Raw genomic sequence first — 18,138 nt, 5'->3', positions numbered from 1 at the left:
TGGAACTTCCTGTTTTCTCAAATAAAAATAGAAAAGCATCTCAGAAAGGAAATCTGGTCAGTGTGAACTACTTTATGAGATATGTTGGACTTCCTTGTGCCTGGATTGTATAGTAAGAGGTCTGTATAAAATGATTATGAGTTTTCAAGTGTCTGTGAACTTTGAAAGTTTTTATATATATATAATAACATAGGTGATATGGGAAAGGGACTGAATAATTGTGACATGACATGTTATATATTTAGCCATAATCTGGCTTCACATTTTGGGGAGATTTTAGGTAGAGAAAGATTGCATGGAAAATACTATAAATTCCCCTTATTATAATATTTGATTGTCAAATACTGAAATCTAACTGTCAGCCACTTTGATCTGTTTATTTTTTCTTTGCCATTTTTCTAGATCTAAGCAAAGAGTCATGTTTTTGTTTGTTTCATGTTTTGTAGTAGTAGGCTGATATTTATTTACACAGATACTATAAGTTTGAATGCTAAAAGAATTATTTAGTTTTAAAGCAGCAAGTTAAGTAGAAACATGATATATTTAGTAATAGTAAAATGGGTAGTATATCCTGAGAACATAGTGAGTCTAGCTGCTATGCCAGGCATTTTATAGGGTTATCTCACTTAGTCCTTCCCTGACTGGACAAGGTATGTGCAATTGTTATTGCTCCTTCACAGGAAAATTGGTGCAGAGCAAGCAGGGCATTGGTTGAAGGAGTTATTACTAAGGACTGGTGCAGACTTGAGTCATCGGTTCCTCATATAACACGAGAGCTCTGGCTTTCAGTTGTGGTGGAGAAAAGCGTGAACTAAAGCGAGAATGTCTAGCATAGTTGGTCTTATTTCTTTCCCGGTTTTTCCCTCTGGTTTGTTTACATTGGTTTGCTTATGTGCATGGTGGAACCGCATGTGTTGGCTTCTCAGGTACTTGTTTAGGATTGAAGTGCTGGAGTGATGCTAATAGTTCTTTTTTCTTTCTTTTCCTTGATAGTAAAAAACCCCTTTGATGAAACATTTGGAAAAATACAAGTAAGTAAAAGATCATGATGCTTATAATGTATGTCATGTTTTAAATGATGGAGATACTAAAATGCTACTTTTATGTAAAGACAACTGCCCCATCAAACGGGTGGAGCCGAGCCATGCCTGGACCTGGCTCTTCTACTTCCAGGTGTGCCATGAGGCTGTAGCAGGCTTTTGTTTTGTCTTCTTTTGTTCCTTCTCGATCCTTGTTCTGCTGCTGTGATGGCCAATTAGGAAAGCAAAGGCTTAAAGGAAAAAACCCAGGCTTTTTACATATTCTTTCTCAAAGGATGATGTAATAACTTGAACCAAAATTTTATTTATATCAAAATACTTTTTGCTTGCCGTAGAATAGACACTGAAGATTTAGATATTTAAAGTGAATATTATACTACATAATTCTCTGCTAATTTTTCATTATGGGACCTGACCATTGTATAGATCTGTATCAAAATTATTTGTTTTACTCAAGAGCATATAAAAAGTTTAGTCAGACAGTAGAATTATTATTTCAGATTGTTGGGACTGGGACTTTGGAATAATTTTCTTCAGTATTTTCTGTCGTAAAGACATTTATTTGTAGTGAATTTGACAACTGAATCTTAAAAAATGCAATAGCGTTATAGCTGAGACAGTGCAGTGGACTCATGGGACCTTGAAAGTAGAAAATGTTTTAAAATTTGTAGAATCAGATTCAGTTTAAGACTCTTGGGTTTCAGCCCCAGCTTTTAGTTTTCGATGCTTGATTATCTGTTTGTTTTTTGAGACAGAGCCCTGTCTCTATCTCTGTCTGTCTATCTATCTATCTATCTATCTATCTATCTATCTATCTATCTATCTATCTATCTATCTATCTATCTATCTATCTATCTATCTATCTACTTATTTATGAGGTGGTCTTGTTAAAAAGTCCACCCTGGCCTTAGGTTTGCTATTTTCCTGTCTCAGTCTCCCTATGCTGGGATTATAGGTCTAAACCACTCTGCTCTACACTTTGTGTTTTTAACTTTGCATGAAGATAGGAATTGTTTTGATTCAGAATAACAGAAGGATGAGGTCAATAAAACAGTGATGTGGCAAAAGCTTGGAAGCCAACAGCCACCTGGAGGGATTGATACATTGTCTGTCATTGTGACAGACTCCAAGGACTAAGGCAGGGATTTGGAGCCTTTCTCTAAGGCCTCCTCCTCCATCACTGATCATAGTTGCACTGACAGACCTTTGTATCCCATAATGTATAAGCTTGTTGTCTTTGTTTCCTGGACATGAGTGAGGACAAAAGGGTAGATGCAGCTTCCTGTCTTTAGACATACACGTACCGTAACCTTCTACATTTTCTAGCCAAGCCCGAACTTGCTCCATGAAGATAATCATCTAGAAATCCTGTGCTCATGCAGACCTTCCCTTGATAATCAAAATCATGGCTTATCTCATCTCTTAGCCCTTCTCGTCACTTGCAAAGTTTATCTTACTTGCAGTTCTTAAAATATGTGCGTCATTGTTTAGACTACTTGATAGATTATATAGACCACACCATGTTTACTCCAGAGCATCTCTACTTTCTGGTCAGAGCAATATTCCAGATGTGCACAACGCTGACTTACTTTTCTCTTAAATTTTCAGAATGAAGCCAAACTCTTTCCTCTCATATTTAGGCTTCTGTGGCAGTCAATTCCAAGCTACTTTTCCTTCAGCAGGTTACTGCTTATGTAAGAAGTCTAACCGGTGCTTTCATGCTTCTGTACCTCTGCTTATGCAGTTCCCTCTGGCTGGAGTGATGGTCAAGTCTCTTCCTCTAATGCTCTGTTGCACAGATGGGCTTTAGTCGACCTCCCTCTCTGTTTGCACTGTACTTGGCAGTTATAGTGTGTCACTGCATGGTGCTTGGTGGTGGTGTTCTTGAGAATAGGAAATACCTTGTTTGTTGTGTCTCACTTTGCTCTGAGAAAATAGTTCTTTACTCCTTAACTTCATTGCATGCTTCACTTTAATAGTAATTATATACAAGGGTCATCTTGGAAGTCTAGGACAGGATGTATGTCAAAGTAACAACACACATTCCTTTAGTTATGTGGTGGAGTCAGATTTAAACAAACCATGGGGAACTGGAGGATGGCTCAGTGGCCAAAGGTGCTTGCCAGCAAACATGACAACCTGAGTTTGAACACACATTCTATTGTTTGACTACAAGTGGTATACCAGTATACCCATGTGTGTGCAACCCACATCTCTGTACATACATTAAGTCAGTTACTCAAACATGGAATGCAACATAGATAGAGGAAAGACAAGAACAGTCTATGTTTGGACACAGTGTATATGCATTATACACTGTGGAATTGGAGGGACTGCTGTGATGGGTAGAGGAGGGGTTTCATCATGTGTGAGAACCATTTGTGTGTGTGTGTGTGTGTGTGTGTCTGTGTGTCTGTGTGTCTGTGTGTCTGTGTGTCTGTATGTGGGTGTGTGCACATACATGCTGGTGCCCACAGAGGCCAGTGGCTTCAAATCCTGTGAAACTTGAGCTGTGGAAGATTGTAAGCTGCCTGACAGGGGTATGCTGGACTTGAACTCTGGCCCTCTGGGAGAAAAACAGTTAATCACTGAGCCACCTCTCCAGCCCACGTGTCAGTTTAGTTCTCAGGAAAATGAAATACTTAACAGTGATAATTTATTTTTTTATTTTTTTATTATTTATTTATTTATTTATTTATTTATTTATTTATTTTTTGTTCTTTTTTTTGGAGCTGGGGACCGAACCCAGGGCCTTGCGCTTCCTAGGCAAGCGCTCTACCACTGAGCTAAATCCCCAACCCCGATAATTTATTTTAACATTCTGAAAATATAGTAGCTGTTGTTTCCATATGGTTTATCTTTCATGTTATATGACTTTAACCATTTTAGCTTGATTTCTTCCTTTGTAAAAACTATAGACTTAAATTGTATTTCATAATTTTTTTTATTTTAGGCAAGTGAAAAAAATCTTATGATGAGCACATTATACAAACTTCATGATCGATTGGCTCAGATTGCAGGTATTGTATTAGTGTCACTGTCTCCTAAAACACTTCTCAACGTTGTTGTGCTGCATGCTGTGTCAGTAGGAGTAGGCTGATGTTTATTTACACAGTATTCTTCTTTAGACATATGAATGTAATAAGGCCATTTTTCTGCTTGCCATATATGTTAGATGTTATTTATATATATATATATATATATATATATATATATTGTGTAAATAGTAACAAATTCTGAAGGCTTAACTAGCAGTTGATTGAATAAGGGAGATTAATTAAAATACTGGATTAGATTCATAGGTCTAGATCTCCTTTCCGTGATTGTGCAGTTGTCATTTCTTTACTTAAAGTCGTCTATTTTTCGTTAAATTCTTTTCATACTCTGCTCTTAATTTTTTTTAAAGTGCTCAAGTATCAACATATCTGCAATCTGAATAATTAAGTGAAATTATTAAATGGATTCTTACTAAGTTTGAGGTTTGCAAGTTATGGTAATAGCATATGTGTTTATCCAACTCAATATGCCAATTATTAACATTTTACTTATAACTTTCATATGGAAAATGAAGATGGAGCCTTCCAGGGCTTGCAGAGGCCGACTGCTGTGTACAGATAGGGTCCTTCGTTTCCTCTGTGTTATCTGTCTTGATCTTTGAGTCCATAGTGCTCAGTTTTTAGTTTTAGAATTCTGTGTACAGTTCTGTGTACGCCATTAAATGCTTCCTTTGTACTTATTGATTTGATTTACCTTCATTCATATCCTTAAGCTAGTAACACTTATTGGGTATACTCTAGTACCTGGAAGTAAGTTGAATGTATTTCATAGCTAAGAAATCCTAATATTGCTTACTTAAGCCTGTATGGCTCTTGATAGCAAATTTATGAGCATAGACTGTGGCTTACCAGATCAGCACACAAGGGTTGCTTTTAAAGATGTAGATTTCCTCCCCTAGAGTGCGTATTGGCAAGTCTTTTCCTATGAAGTGTCTGTAGTTAGTATCTTAGGTTTTGTGGACTAGACTGCCTCTGTCATTACTCTTTTATTTTGCTGCTATCGCATGAAAGTGAACACAGGTAGTATATGACCCGACGAGCTTGACTAGACTCCCCTTACGAACACCAGCAGCAGCCACACGTAGCCCTCGGCTGTGTTTTGCTGACTTCTGTTCTGGTCCGGTAGAGTCTGAGCCTCTGAGAATCAGCCTAAAGCTTGAATACTTGTTTATCCAGTAGATACTTAGCCCTTATCTAGTTACCCCATTACAGCCTGGCTTCATGAGTAAACTAATATGTAAAAACAGACTTCCACCACAGAAAGGTTTGGCAGAAACTATGTGAAAGTAATAAAGCAGCAAAAACAAATAATTGGAGTCTAGTGTGAGGGAAATACCTGTGATAACCACAGGTAGCCTGAAAAGAAGCTGGCTTCTCTGCAGGATATTAGAGAAGAAGGTGATTTCTCTAACTTCTGTAGCCACTCCTTTGTAGCAGCTCAGTCTTCGTTCCACAGGTAGACGTGTCTGCCTACGCTCATTGTCAGTCTGTGTCAAAAGTCTTCAGGGATGTGAACTCCTCTGCCAGCAATGAGTCCATTATTCTGTGAGAGTGGCTGTGGCTTAGTAGACAGAAAGATGCGATGCGATGGTAGATTTAGACTTACTTGAATCTTTGGATTATTAGCTTTATAGTTTAAAACATAAGTGGAAGATATTCTTATATAGCCTAAAGTTCATTTAAAAGTAGCGGTTTATATAAGGGTAGTTGTTTACACTAAATATTGGAATTGTTTGTAGAAAATATGAGTAATATTCATCAATCTTTATTAATTATAATATATATAGTTGTATAATTTGTAAAATGCTTTAAATTCTATTCTTTTTCTGCTTAATATTGTACTTACTCCAAATTAACATGCTAATCTTTTTAGGAGATCATGAATGTGGCCGTTCCAGCCAAAGGATGCTTTCTGTCCAAGAAGCAGCTGCATATTTAAAAGTAAGCAGTAAACTCTGAATTTTAATAGCCATATTCTTAAAGTTCCTGTACTATCAAATGTGTTAAGCATTGGAGTACTTTATGTATTGTTTAAGTGTGTTCTTCAGCACTCTCTTCCATGGCCTGCATTCAGGGCTCTTGGTCCCTTATGTTTAGCTCCTCCCCTCACCCCATGTTACCTGGCCCACTTGTACACTTGTTTATTTATGTGTGTATGTTTTTTGGCTAGGTTCCGTAAGAGAGAACCTGTGGGGGTTTTCTTTCTGAGATTGTGGATCTGAAGCTGGTTGAAGTATGTATGTTTCTATCTTACGGGTATAAAGCTAATTGTTTTCTAGTTGTCCTTCTGTCCTGGATTGTTTTGGAGCTGAGTAAGTGCGTGCCATACTTGATACAAAGGTGTAATGAGTGTGAAGCCCTGCAGCCTCTGCTCTGAGTACCTCTTCTAGCTGGGAGTTCATTGAATTGGGTAGACTTGGTGGTTATTTATTTGTAGGATTTCTTTATAATAACAAAGCTTATAAAATTAAAACGTCTTACTATTTAGTGTCATGCAAGCAGCTGTAATAAAGGAAAATGGAAATTTTTAATATTTTTGTTTTGGAGCACTGTATAAGACAATGCACATAAGTGTGTAAAGGGCTCGAAGGACACAGGTAATAACTGGACATTGTGTATACGCCCGTCCTCAAAGCTGCTTCGTAGACTAAAGCAGGACAGTTGCTTGTAACCCCGTGTTTACAAGGGGATAGCCTGGACAAGTTAGTGAGACTCGTCTTACAAAATAAAATTAAACAAATTTCAGCACTACTAAGAAGGAGATTTAGATAGAATTAAGATGGGTGGGCAGCATGCAGGAAAGCAAGTGAGGTGCTTGCATTTACCCAGACCTGCTGAGACCAGTCATCTCAGGGTTGCTGAGAAGGCTTGCAGGCGAGGCTCTCTGAGCTGCTACAAGTCATCCTGGAACTCGGTGGGAAAAAAAAAGAAGATAAAGATGGAAAATGCCATTCTGATTTGTGAAGGGAAAAGTGAGATTAAACAATATTGCAAAGTTTCATGACAGTCCAGTTCCGGGTCAGTAGCTCCATAAACATGTGCTTGCTTGCAGACTAATGTGCTGGTCCAGCTAGCTTTTAAAGATGGCTCTGTGGGCTCAGATGTAAACAAGTGTCATTTCTCCTACCCTCCCCTTCCCCCAATATCATGGTTTTAAAAAGTAACCTGAATTCTTCCCTATTAATATTTAAATGTACATACAGTACAGTGGGGTACAGTACACATTATTTATATATAATCTCTAGGATTTTTTCATTTTATGACTGAAACCCTATGCTCATTGCATAGTAGCCACCTATATTGTGTGTGTGTGTGTGTGTGTGTGTGTGTGTGTGTGTGTGTGTGTATGTATGTGTGTATGTATGTGTGTATATGTATGTACATACACGTGGGCATGCAAAATGCTTCTGGAGGTAGAACAGGGTATTTTGTTCTCTGGAGCAGGAGTTATAGGTGTTATGAATTGCCTGATATGGGTGATGGGAACTGATTTTGGTCCCTTTGGAAGAACAGCAAATGCTCTTGACCAGAGACCCATCTCTCCAGCCTCTTGAGAATGTTTTTATCCACTAAGCCATGGGGGAGCACCCTCTCAGAGGCAAAAGGGAGGCGGGGGATGAGGTAAGGTGTCGGAGTGGGGAAGAACAAAAAGGGGGGGTGTTTACAAATAATTTAAAAAATGAAAACAGAGTTCCTAGAAATTATAAGATAAGCATTGAAGTTAGGCCTTTTATAGTCATAGTTTATTTGATGTCCTTTTATTTATTTGTGTCTTAATTTCTTTCAGCAAAGTTTTGGTATATGTATTTTTTCATCTTTGTTTATTCTTATTCCTTTTTGATGCTATCGTAAATTTTTTTTTTCATTTCCTGTTGAGATTCTTTTTTTTTTTTTTTTTCCTTTTTTCGTTTTTTCGGAGCTGGGGACTGAACCCAGGGCCTTGTGCTTACTAGTCAAGCGCTCTACCACTGAGCTAAATCCCCAACCCCTCCTGTTGAGATTCTTTTCTGTTACTATATAGGAAATGATTTTTTTGTGTGTGTGTTGATTTTTGTACTCCGCAAGTTTGAATTTATTTACTCTAAGGTGATAGAGACATAGCATCTTTAAAGGCTTTTTATGTAGATGATTATATCATTTGTGGAAAGGGATACATTTACTTCTTCCTGTTTCGGATTTTAAAATTTCTTGCATAAGTTATTCCCCTAGAATTTCTAGTGCTGTGCTGAATAGAAGTAGTGAGCAGGACACCTCGCTTTCTTCTGGTCTTAGAGGGACAGCTTTGAGTTCTGTTCAGTCTGACTGTTAGTTTGCGGACCTTTTTGGGTAGGGCCCCAATACATTGACATCATTCTCTTTTATTCCTGGGCATTTTTAATCTCATTGTTGAAAGTGTTAAGTTTTCTCATACTTTTTCTGTAGCTATTGAAATAATCGTTTGATTTAAATACTTTCATTTTCATTTTTTTATTGGGATTGCAATATGAATACTACTTGTAATAAACAGGACAGATAAGGACCCAAATAATATTGTGGTTTTTAATTCTTTTGATCTGTTTAGCAGGTCAAAACAACAGGTTTAGCAGATTAAGAAAAGATTGTATTGATATTTTTTGTGTTGAAATGTCTGTGTATCATAGGGTCCTGCTGTGTGGGGGTGTGGCGGGGGAGGGGCGACTCATCAGGGGTGTGTGTAATGGATAATGCTGTTGGTCCCTTTTCTGGTATTGAGGATATTTGTGTCTCTATTCATTGATGTTAGTCTGAATTTTCATGTCCCATCTAACATTGATAACAAAAACCAGCTTATAAAAGTCAGTTTCGGGGCTTGCAAGACGATTCAATGAATAAACACACGCGTGTGAACACACACATAAACACACACACACATACACACACACATACACACACACACAGAGTGAATAAATATTATAAGTAAATGTTAAAAATTTAAGTTAGGTAAGTTTGAAAAAGTTGCTTTTTGTCTTTTTCAAAAATTTGAGGTTAGTAGTAATTTTCTCTAATGAAGTAATAAAGTTAGAGATGAATTATTCTTTCATGCCCACCCAAGACCACATCAGTCAGTGTTCCAGCATGAATGGAGAAGGCACATAAACCCTCACCCCTGTTTGAATAGCTATAGTCAGCAACTGAGGAAAGGAGAGTCAGTTTCTCAGGAAGCCCCCAGAGGTGGCCCACATTCTAGTGGTTGGTTCTAAACCCCAGCAACACTAATTGTGTCTGATAAGTTGTACACCGCAGTGTTTAGAAGGGGGAGGGCATGAGTTTTGAAGGGGTTTGTGGAGGGACAGAGAAGACTTAGAGAGGGATGGAGAGGTAGATTTAATGAAAATACATTGTGCTCATTTCTGAAATTCTCAAAAAAGGAAAAATGTATTTTTCTTTGGATGAAGGTTTGTCTTTTAGTTCTGTCTGCTTTATAGTACTTAAGTCATCATTTTCCTTATTGATCTTTATCTGTGTTCTATCCATTTTTTGAAGTTGGGTATAGCAATCTACTATCAACAATAGCATGGTCTCCCTTCGGTTCTATCCTTAATTACTCTATATGTGGGTCCTCTAATGTGTACTAGCCAATAAAGCTGCTATATCTTCTGAATGGATTCAGCTGCCTTGTCTATGTGACATTTTGCTTCAGTTTTGTTAAGATAGTCAGCCATGTTCTATTTGCATGGAATATCTCATGTATTCTTTTCAGTCTGTGTGTATGCCCTTAAAGCTAAAGTGGGTTTCTTTTACACAGAAGGTAGTTGGATGGATTATTTTTTTATTCAGCCAGCCAGCCAACCAATGTATTGATTAGGTTGCTTCTATTTTTATTTGGTCTATTATTGATGGGAGAAACTTTTTTTTTTGCTATTTCTATTTGCTTTCTCTCTGTTTGGAAACTTAGTTTTCCTGCATACTTCTTTTTTTGTATTTCTTTTTGTAATGCTTTAATTGCTTTTGCATTTATTATCCTCTATTTTATCAGTGTCGTAGAATGTCTTTTAGAATGTATATCCTTTAATATTTATAGCTTTTTACATGAACATTTTTAGAACTTTTAAAGCATAATTTTGTTCTTTAATTTGTATACTATAGTTTGAAGTGATTTGTCCATGTATCACTTATAGCGTTCTGTATTTGTTTAGTATGAGCCTTTATAAGTGAGTTTTATATTTATATATTTTATGTTGCTACTTGCATCTTTCATTTAAGATTAGATAGATACCTTTTGGCATTTTAATAAGATAGTTTTAGTGGTATTGAACTTAATAACTTTTGTTTATATGGGAAACATTTCTTCATATTTGAAAGTTAGTGTTCTGGATATGATATAACCCTGGCTGGTAGGGTGGGTTGGCTGGTTTGCTTTTTTTCCTCAATCAGCAATTTGTGTATTTCATCTTACTTTCTTTAGATTTCTGCCAACATCTGCTGACTCTTCGTAGGTTCTTCTATGTGATGGGTAGCTTTTCTCTTCTTTAAAAATTTCTTTGCCTTTTGACAGTTTGATAATAATGGTGTGTGTATGTGTGTGGACATGTGTGCATATGTGTAGACATGTGTGGACATGTGTGCATATGTGTGGGTAGATGTGCAGGCTCACACATGGGATGGGAGGCCAGAGGTCAACACTGAGTGTCTTCAATCTTCTTACTTTGAAAGACAGGCTCTCCATGAATCCTGAGCTGCATGGCCAGCATGCTGCAGGGACCCCCCACCCCACCCCACCCCTGACTCGGCCTCCCCGTTCTGAGAGTACAGGCGTGTGCCACCGTGCCTGTCTTTTTCATGATCCTGGGGATCTGGACTCAGGTCTGCATGCTCATGCAAACAAGCGCTTCAGCTGAGCCATCTCCCCACTCCTGAAGGCGGCAGTGTCTCCCCATTCCCCTTATTCAGATTTAACATTGTTGGGTTTCTTCGATCTGAATGTCTAATTCCTTACCCAAATTTAGAGACTTTCTGATTCTTATATTTTATTTTTCTTCCCTTTTCTCCATTTTATGCTTCCATAATATCTGTAGTAAAACACTGTGTCTTTTTTTGTTCTTTTTTTAATGTACCTCTGCTAACTGAATAATATCAAATGATATGGTTTGCTGACTCTTTTTTGTATATTCTTGAACACTTACAATTTTAATTAACTTTAGTTGTTCTGTTATACATGCCTGTCATCAAAAGTAGACTGAGGTGGGGTTTTTGTTGTTGTTGAGACAGAATTTCTTGTCTATTCCTGGCCAGGCCTGAAACTAACTTTGTAGCCCAGGCTGGCCTTGAACTCAGTGATTTGCCTGCCTCTGCCTCATGAGTACTGGGATTAAAATGGACTCCCCAGGTAAAAGTGGACTGAGTTTATAGTCTAATATATAATTTTCATATTCATTACAGGAAGATGCAGCCACCATGTCATGTGGTCAAGATTAGACCTAGATTCAGATTCTAGCATTGTGTGTTTTGTGCTACCCATTAACCTTTCTGAATACTGGAAGTAGAATTTTAAAAGTACGTATTCCTGTGTATGTGAGTGGCTTGCTTACATTTGTTCATGTGTGCACACTGTTGGTGTGCTTGGTACCCTTAGGGTCAGAGGAGGGCATTCTGAATCCCCTTGGATTGCAGGCTGTTGGCTGCCATGCTGGTGCTGTGAATGGAACCTGGTCGTTTGTATTTTTATGTTTTTCCTAGAATTATTTTATACTTCAAAACAGTCGGATTTTGGTGGTGGTGGGTTTGGTCTAGTCTAGGTTTTGTTGTTGTCGGCTTTTTGTTTGTTTGTTTCTCTTTCTGCAGTGCTGAGGATTGAGCCTAGTAGATCAAACCCAGGCCTTGCTAGCACTCTCTGCAATGTGTCCCCAGTTCACACTTCTTGTTCTAGGTTGAGGACTGAGGTTTCACTTTTGTTTTTAACTCTAGACTGTTTGCTACATATTATAAAAGATTCTAGATTCCATTTCTTAAAGTTATTTTCAAATATTAACATTCTTTAGGTTCATGTGTATACACATCTATTTTTGTTAGTCTTTTTTGAGTTTCATTTTTCAGGCTGTGAAATATATAATGGTTATATCACATCATAGATGCTGTTTAGACAGCTGCCAAAAATACCCCCCAACCCCCTCCCCATCAATAAACAGGGTTTTTTTTTTTTTGCTAAAAATAAAGTCTCAAATTCTAGACAATTCTCTTAAGTATTTCTTAAAATATTGTATTATTTTCAATAAAAATTGCCATCATAATTTAATTTTCATGAGAAATAAAGGGAAAACTTTTAAATTCACTGTACAATAGTAACCTCCAATAGTATTTGGTCTAGCTTTCTTTATTTAGTCTTTTAAAATGTATCTTTAAAATTTGTATGACTGTAAATATCTCCTGTTATAATATTCATGTTTTTTACACATAGAAGTATGTACATTTGCCTCTCCCATTAAACAGTTTGAGGTTTTTTTAATTGCTGGATAATATTTTTGTTATGTAACTAAAGTGCATTGACTTTTTTTCTAGTCATTTCCTTAGGAAATAATCCTGAAAGGAAATAACTTTTTCAAAGAGCATGAGCTTTATAAAATGCTTTTGATAATGTTCATATTACTTCCTAATCTAGAATGACAGTTGTAGCCTAGTCTAGCCCCAGTTTTTTTATTTTATCTATGTATAAGAAACTCTACTTGGTACCAAACAGTGATTGTAAGGTATACCCAGCAAGCTTTCTGTTTATGGAGAAATCTTGTACATTTCATCTCTACATATTTATATTATGATTTCATCTTCAAAAAGGGAACACTTTGGATATAGCAGCAAATGAAGCAGCCACTCCCACCACTCCCCCAGAGGCTCAGCTACTTCCCTGGCTTCTAGTGCCTGGTAAATAAGTCCCAACACTGTGCTTCTGTTTGGTTGACTTTGACTCATTATATTTTATCATCATTTTCCTTATTTTTCTCCTTCAAAAGGAGTTTTAATCAGCTTATTTATATAAATATAGTTCTGTCTTAGCTAGTGCTTTTATTGAGCTTTTTTCATAATTCGGTAGTGAAAGCCAGCTTACTATTTGTAAAGTTAAGAGGTCCCTCTGGTGGAGCACTTAGGAAGTACATGCTCTGTGTTTGGGGCTGGAGCACTTCATGACATTCCTGTGGGCTGTGTGGTGAGGGCTGGCTCAGTTTCTAAGTTGCGTTCAAAGCCTGATTAACTCTCAACACAGTACGCAATATTTAGGATTTGTGAAGAACCTAGTAGGAAAGTAGATCTCTGAAAATGTGCCAGGTGCTGGCCAGAAAAGAGTTTTGTATTTAGCCTGGCACCTTGATCGTTGTTGATGAAGTTTTATGTGGGAAATTAAGTATTCTCAAGAGGCCCATGACAGGGAAGATTACTATGAACAGAAAACTCTCTCTTCTGGTGATTCGTGCTTCTGAAAATGTGATGTCTGCTCCATCTCTACACATTTAACCAAACTCCCTTAAGTTTGGTTTTATTTTGATCTTAATTTATGCAGAGTTAAATCTTCTAGTAGAAATTTGGTAAAAGTATTCTAAATAGTGAGGCAGTGAGACTTTTATAATATGGTTTTATCAAGTATTCAGTTTATGCCATGTGCTGCTCTCAGTTTTTTCTTCATCCAGCAAGGTAGATGACAGGAAACCTAGTTTATGGACAAATTAAAGCCTAGAGGTGTAATACCGGAGTCACCTGGCTAGACTGTGATCAGCCTAGGAGTAGGAGGAGAGTCTGTCCTCTGTGTTCCACTGTTGCACTTGTTTGATGACCAGCATGGTCCTTAACCTATTAGTGCCAATGTGGAGAAACAGTTTACACTTTAAAGTTAGGAACACTCTGAAGTGGCTGTTAAAATGGCTATATGTTCACAGATAACGAACATCTCACTAAGTGTATGTACATAGTTTGTAATGGAACTGGGATCTAGTCCCAGACCTGCTTGATACAAAAATCAAATTCCCATTGAATCAATGGTTAAATTTGGTTTTAATCCTTTTATTTTTTTTTTATTTTTTTTAAGTTTTTAGGCAGGGTCTCACTGTGCAGCCCTGGCTGTCCTAGAACTTACCATGTAGACCAGACTGGTCTCCAACTCAGAGATCTGCCTGCCTCGGCCTCCTGAGTGCTGGGATTAAAGATCCATCATCTGCTGGCTCAGTATTGTTTCTTGGTATATAGCATATAGCATCTAAAATGTAAACTGTTCTCTATGGAGGGCCATGCAGCTGTCTCAACCTTGCAGCATCCTTTGCATGAGCTCTCCACATCAGAGTTCTAAGTCTCGGCTGGATTCTCTTGATATACGTGTATATTCATGTGCATTTGCACACGATACCCTTTCCAGGTGCACTTGGTTTTTAAAATAGCTGCCGAAAATTTATGTTTTAAAGCTATTGTCAGATGCTTCAAATGTAAAAAGTTTAAAGTACAAAAGCATTGTCGTTTGGTTCAGTTGTGAGACCAGCCAGCCAGGACTGAATAAATAGCTAGACCATTTCAAAAATAGATAAGACTTTTGTTTAAAGACTCAGTGAGATGGTGGTAAGGAGATGAAGGTTACTGCTCTATAAAGCAAATCCAAGCAGATGGCCTGTAGTTACCTTTATTATTTTACACATGCTAATGAAAGGTTGGTGTCTGTCATGTGCAGTCCCTAGCATGCTTTGTACAGTTGTATATGTGCAGATTGGATATATTAAAGGCGAATTTGCCAGTGAATTGGGAAGTGTAAGTATGACCCGATGACAAAAATTCCCTTGAAGAATCTGTTGGTGTAATGATTCAATGGGCATTTCTTTTTTTTTTTTTTTTTTCTTTTTCTTTTTTTCTTTTTTTCGGAGCTGGGGACCAAACCCAGGGCCTTGCGCTTGCTAGGCAAGCGCTCTACCACTGAGCTAAAATACCCAACTCCTCAATGGGCATTTCTAAAATTATTTAAAAAGAGATTTCTAAAACTTAAAATGTAGCCTTTGCACTCTGGAAAGTGCATACAGTGATAACTTTGTTAGCATAGGAAACCTTGGCTGCTCGCTTTAGTGCTATGTTTGTAGTTCCTACCAAAACAGCTGGTGTGTTGTGGATCATGGTTACATATATATTCTATTACGATAAACAGATTTTTTTTAAAAGTTGTTTAGGGGTTGGGGATTTAGCTCAGCGGTAAAGCCCTTGCCTAGGGAGTGCAAGGCCCTGGGTTCGGTCCCCAGCTCTGAAAAAAAAAAAGAAAAGAAAGAAAAAATAAGTTGTTTAAAATATGTTTAAGAAATTGAATAGGTTTGGGTGAACAGTGATAGATTGACTTGCCCAGCATGCATAAGGTCCCGCTTTTTGATTTCTAGCACCAGAGGGAGAAAGTATATAACAGCGTTTGGATATTCTCTGTGTATTGAAAAAAGTGCAAAGTATACATACAGTGGATGCAAATTGGCTGAAAAAGGGAGTTTTTCTGTGTGTTTTGTGACATTCTTTTTTCCATGATAAATGTAATTATAGACTAGTATATAAGATACAATGTCGTGCCATTGATACTTTGATTATTTTGGTTTAAGTGTACTCTCAGGCTATGAGATGGCTCAGCAGGTAAAGTGCCTGCTGCACAAGCATGGGGGCCTGAGCTTGGATTTCCAGAGCCCACATTAACAACTGGGCACAGTGGCTCCTGCCTGCAATCCCCATGCTTGGTGGTAGTGGGAAGAGGAGCAAGTGAAGACGGTTACATGGAAGCTCATTGCTCAGTCCTAATAGTCAGTGAATGTCAGGGTTACTGAGAGACCCTGTCTCATAGAATAGAGGGGGACAGCCTTTGAGGAACACCCAGTATCAACCTTTGGTCTTTACATGCACAGGCCCATACCCATGTATGCGCCCACATACCCCCATAAACATATGCACATTCCGCCCATACACATGTGCACATACCCCCTATACAAATGTTCACATATCCACTATATACATGTGCACATACCCCCATACACATATGCACACACCATGCACATAAAACACACAATTACAAACAAACATACCTGCCCATCCCTACCAGTCATTAAGCTTTGGGATTTTCTATCATTTTTAGGACCTTAAATTGCTTTTATTTGTGGAAAATACATATACTTGTATGTTTATATATATAAATTTATATTCTTAGGATATATTTTCTTTTTTCAGGCAAAATCTTGCTGTGTAGGTGTGACTGACTGGCTGATGTGGTAAATGTGTTAGTATACACTTAAACATTTTATCACATTAGTAACTAAAACTGAAAACATTTAAAATTATTCATTTAGGGGTTGGGGATTTAGCTCAGTGGTAGAGCGCTTGCCTAGCAAGCGCAAGGCCCTGGGTTTGGTCCCCAGCTCCGAAAAAAAGAAAAAAGAAAAAAAATTATTCATTTAAAATAATAACGAACTTTCTACATGGCAAAAATACAAATGTAGTGTTTGTGTGCCAGCACAGGAGTGGAGGCGAAGTTGACTCAGAGTAGCGTTCACCTGGTTTCTTCTGTCTGCCCTGTACACTCCAGGCTAGCTGGCCCACTTCTTTCCCAGTGGGTCTGTGTCGTCTCTGCCTCCCATATTACAGTAGTTTCCATCCTAAATGTACCCCCTATATCTAGATTTTTTTATATAGCTTCTGAAGACCAAACTCCAGTTGTCAGGTTGTTCAACTAAAGCTTTTAGTGTCTGGCTTATTAAAAGGAAACTAGATTCTCTTTTGCGTTCAGTGTAGTATCATGGTGTTATGCTTGAAGTATGTCAAGAAAATACAACCTCACATGAATATATAATTACGTGAGATATTTAAAGACCTTTTTCAGATAGTTGCTGATACTCTTCTTTGATACCAAATCAAACGTTGTTGTAGTTGTAGTAGTGGTCGTAGTAGAAGGCGTGTGTGCGTGCGTGCGTGCGTGCGTGCGTGTTTTGAGTATCTTTCTTCCCCCCTTTCTAACTTCTATTTGGAGACCAGATGTGTCTCACTGAAGATGGAGTTTGGTGTTCTGACTAAATTGACTGGTCTGTGTGCCCTAGCGTTTGCCTCCACCCCTACTCCTTCCCATCCCCCAGGTGCTGGGGTTACCTGTGTGTGTTAGTATTCCTGGCCTTTGTATGGGTGCTGGATATCTAAACTTTGCTCCTCACGGCTGTCAGGCTTCCTGCCCTCTGAGCCACCTCCCTAGTCAAGGAGTAATGTTAAAAAGCAGTAGTTGCCACTGCTGGTAAAGTTTTATGTCCTGTTTCATAAAGTCCTTGGGTCTGTCTTGGACTGGGCTGGCCTTTTACCTCTGTGGGATTAATGTCTGCAAAATTTGGGTTGAAAAATACTGGTTTACTGAGTTGCTAACATCTTTCTGTTACACTGTATCAAAGTCACATGTGTTAATGTCATATCAATATATGAAAAGCCTTTAAATATGTGAAGTCTTTTAGGTACTGCGAACTTATGTAACAAGTGTGAGTTTTTCTAATTTATACTTTTTTCTTGGAAGTTTGAATTTATAATTAGTTACAATGAACATTTTTGAGCTCATGGGCTTAATGGTTTCACTTGTTGAAAATTTTAATCAAGTCTCAGTAGTTTGCCATTTGCGTATTTGAAAATACTGTTCCATTTATGAAAGGTAAAATTAATTCATTTTCACAATGATATTTGAAAGTAAACTTAACAAATAACTAAAATCTAATTAAAATAAAGCCAGAAAGAAAGCATAGCATAGTATTAAGAGTGGTTATATTGGAATCACGAGAAGATGATGATGGCTTTTCATTTTTTTAGTACCGAGTTATATGTTTTCAGTATCTTGTTTGCATGGTTGAAATAAAAACAAAGCATGTTATTTATATGACAGTTTACACAGGACTACTGAGACTCTCTCTCTATTTCTCTTGTTAGGATTTAGGTCCTGAGTATGAAGATGTATTTAACACTTCACTGCTGTGGATTTTTAAAAATGGGAAAGATGTTGGAATAAGGTACAGGATTTGATTTACACTTTGATGATTTCGTATTGTAAGAAGTGGTTTTTTACATTTTAA

At 37.6% G+C, this 18,138-nt stretch overlaps 1 protein-coding gene across 3 annotated transcripts in view; it reads left to right on the top strand.

The window, feature by feature from the left end:
• The window catches only part of Lemd3 (LEM domain containing 3), an 88,930-nt gene that overhangs the window by 29,946 nt on the left and 40,846 nt on the right, over window positions 1–18,138 (top strand). For 2 of the 3 annotated variants that reach the window (XR_005486725.2, NM_001191000.1), the window contains exons 2-5: window positions 994–1,031; window positions 3,994–4,060; window positions 5,970–6,037; window positions 17,996–18,075. Coding sequence is in view for 1 of the 3 variants with exons in the window: in NM_001191000.1 (NP_001177929.1) it covers window positions 994–1,031; window positions 3,994–4,060; window positions 5,970–6,037; window positions 17,996–18,075 (253 nt within the window). In the remaining 2 variants the exon portion in view is untranslated. Of the gene's footprint in view, window positions 1–993; window positions 1,032–3,993; window positions 4,061–5,969; window positions 6,039–17,995; window positions 18,076–18,138 lie in introns of those variants that run through there. The other variant, XR_010053041.1, reaches the window with a different exon arrangement.

This window comes from Rattus norvegicus, chromosome 7 (assembly GCF_036323735.1).
Source record: "Rattus norvegicus strain BN/NHsdMcwi chromosome 7, GRCr8, whole genome shotgun sequence".
In the NCBI taxonomy this organism is placed as follows: Eukaryota; Metazoa; Chordata; class Mammalia; order Rodentia; family Muridae; genus Rattus; species Rattus norvegicus.
This window is presented reverse-complemented; position numbering and strand designations above follow the sequence as displayed.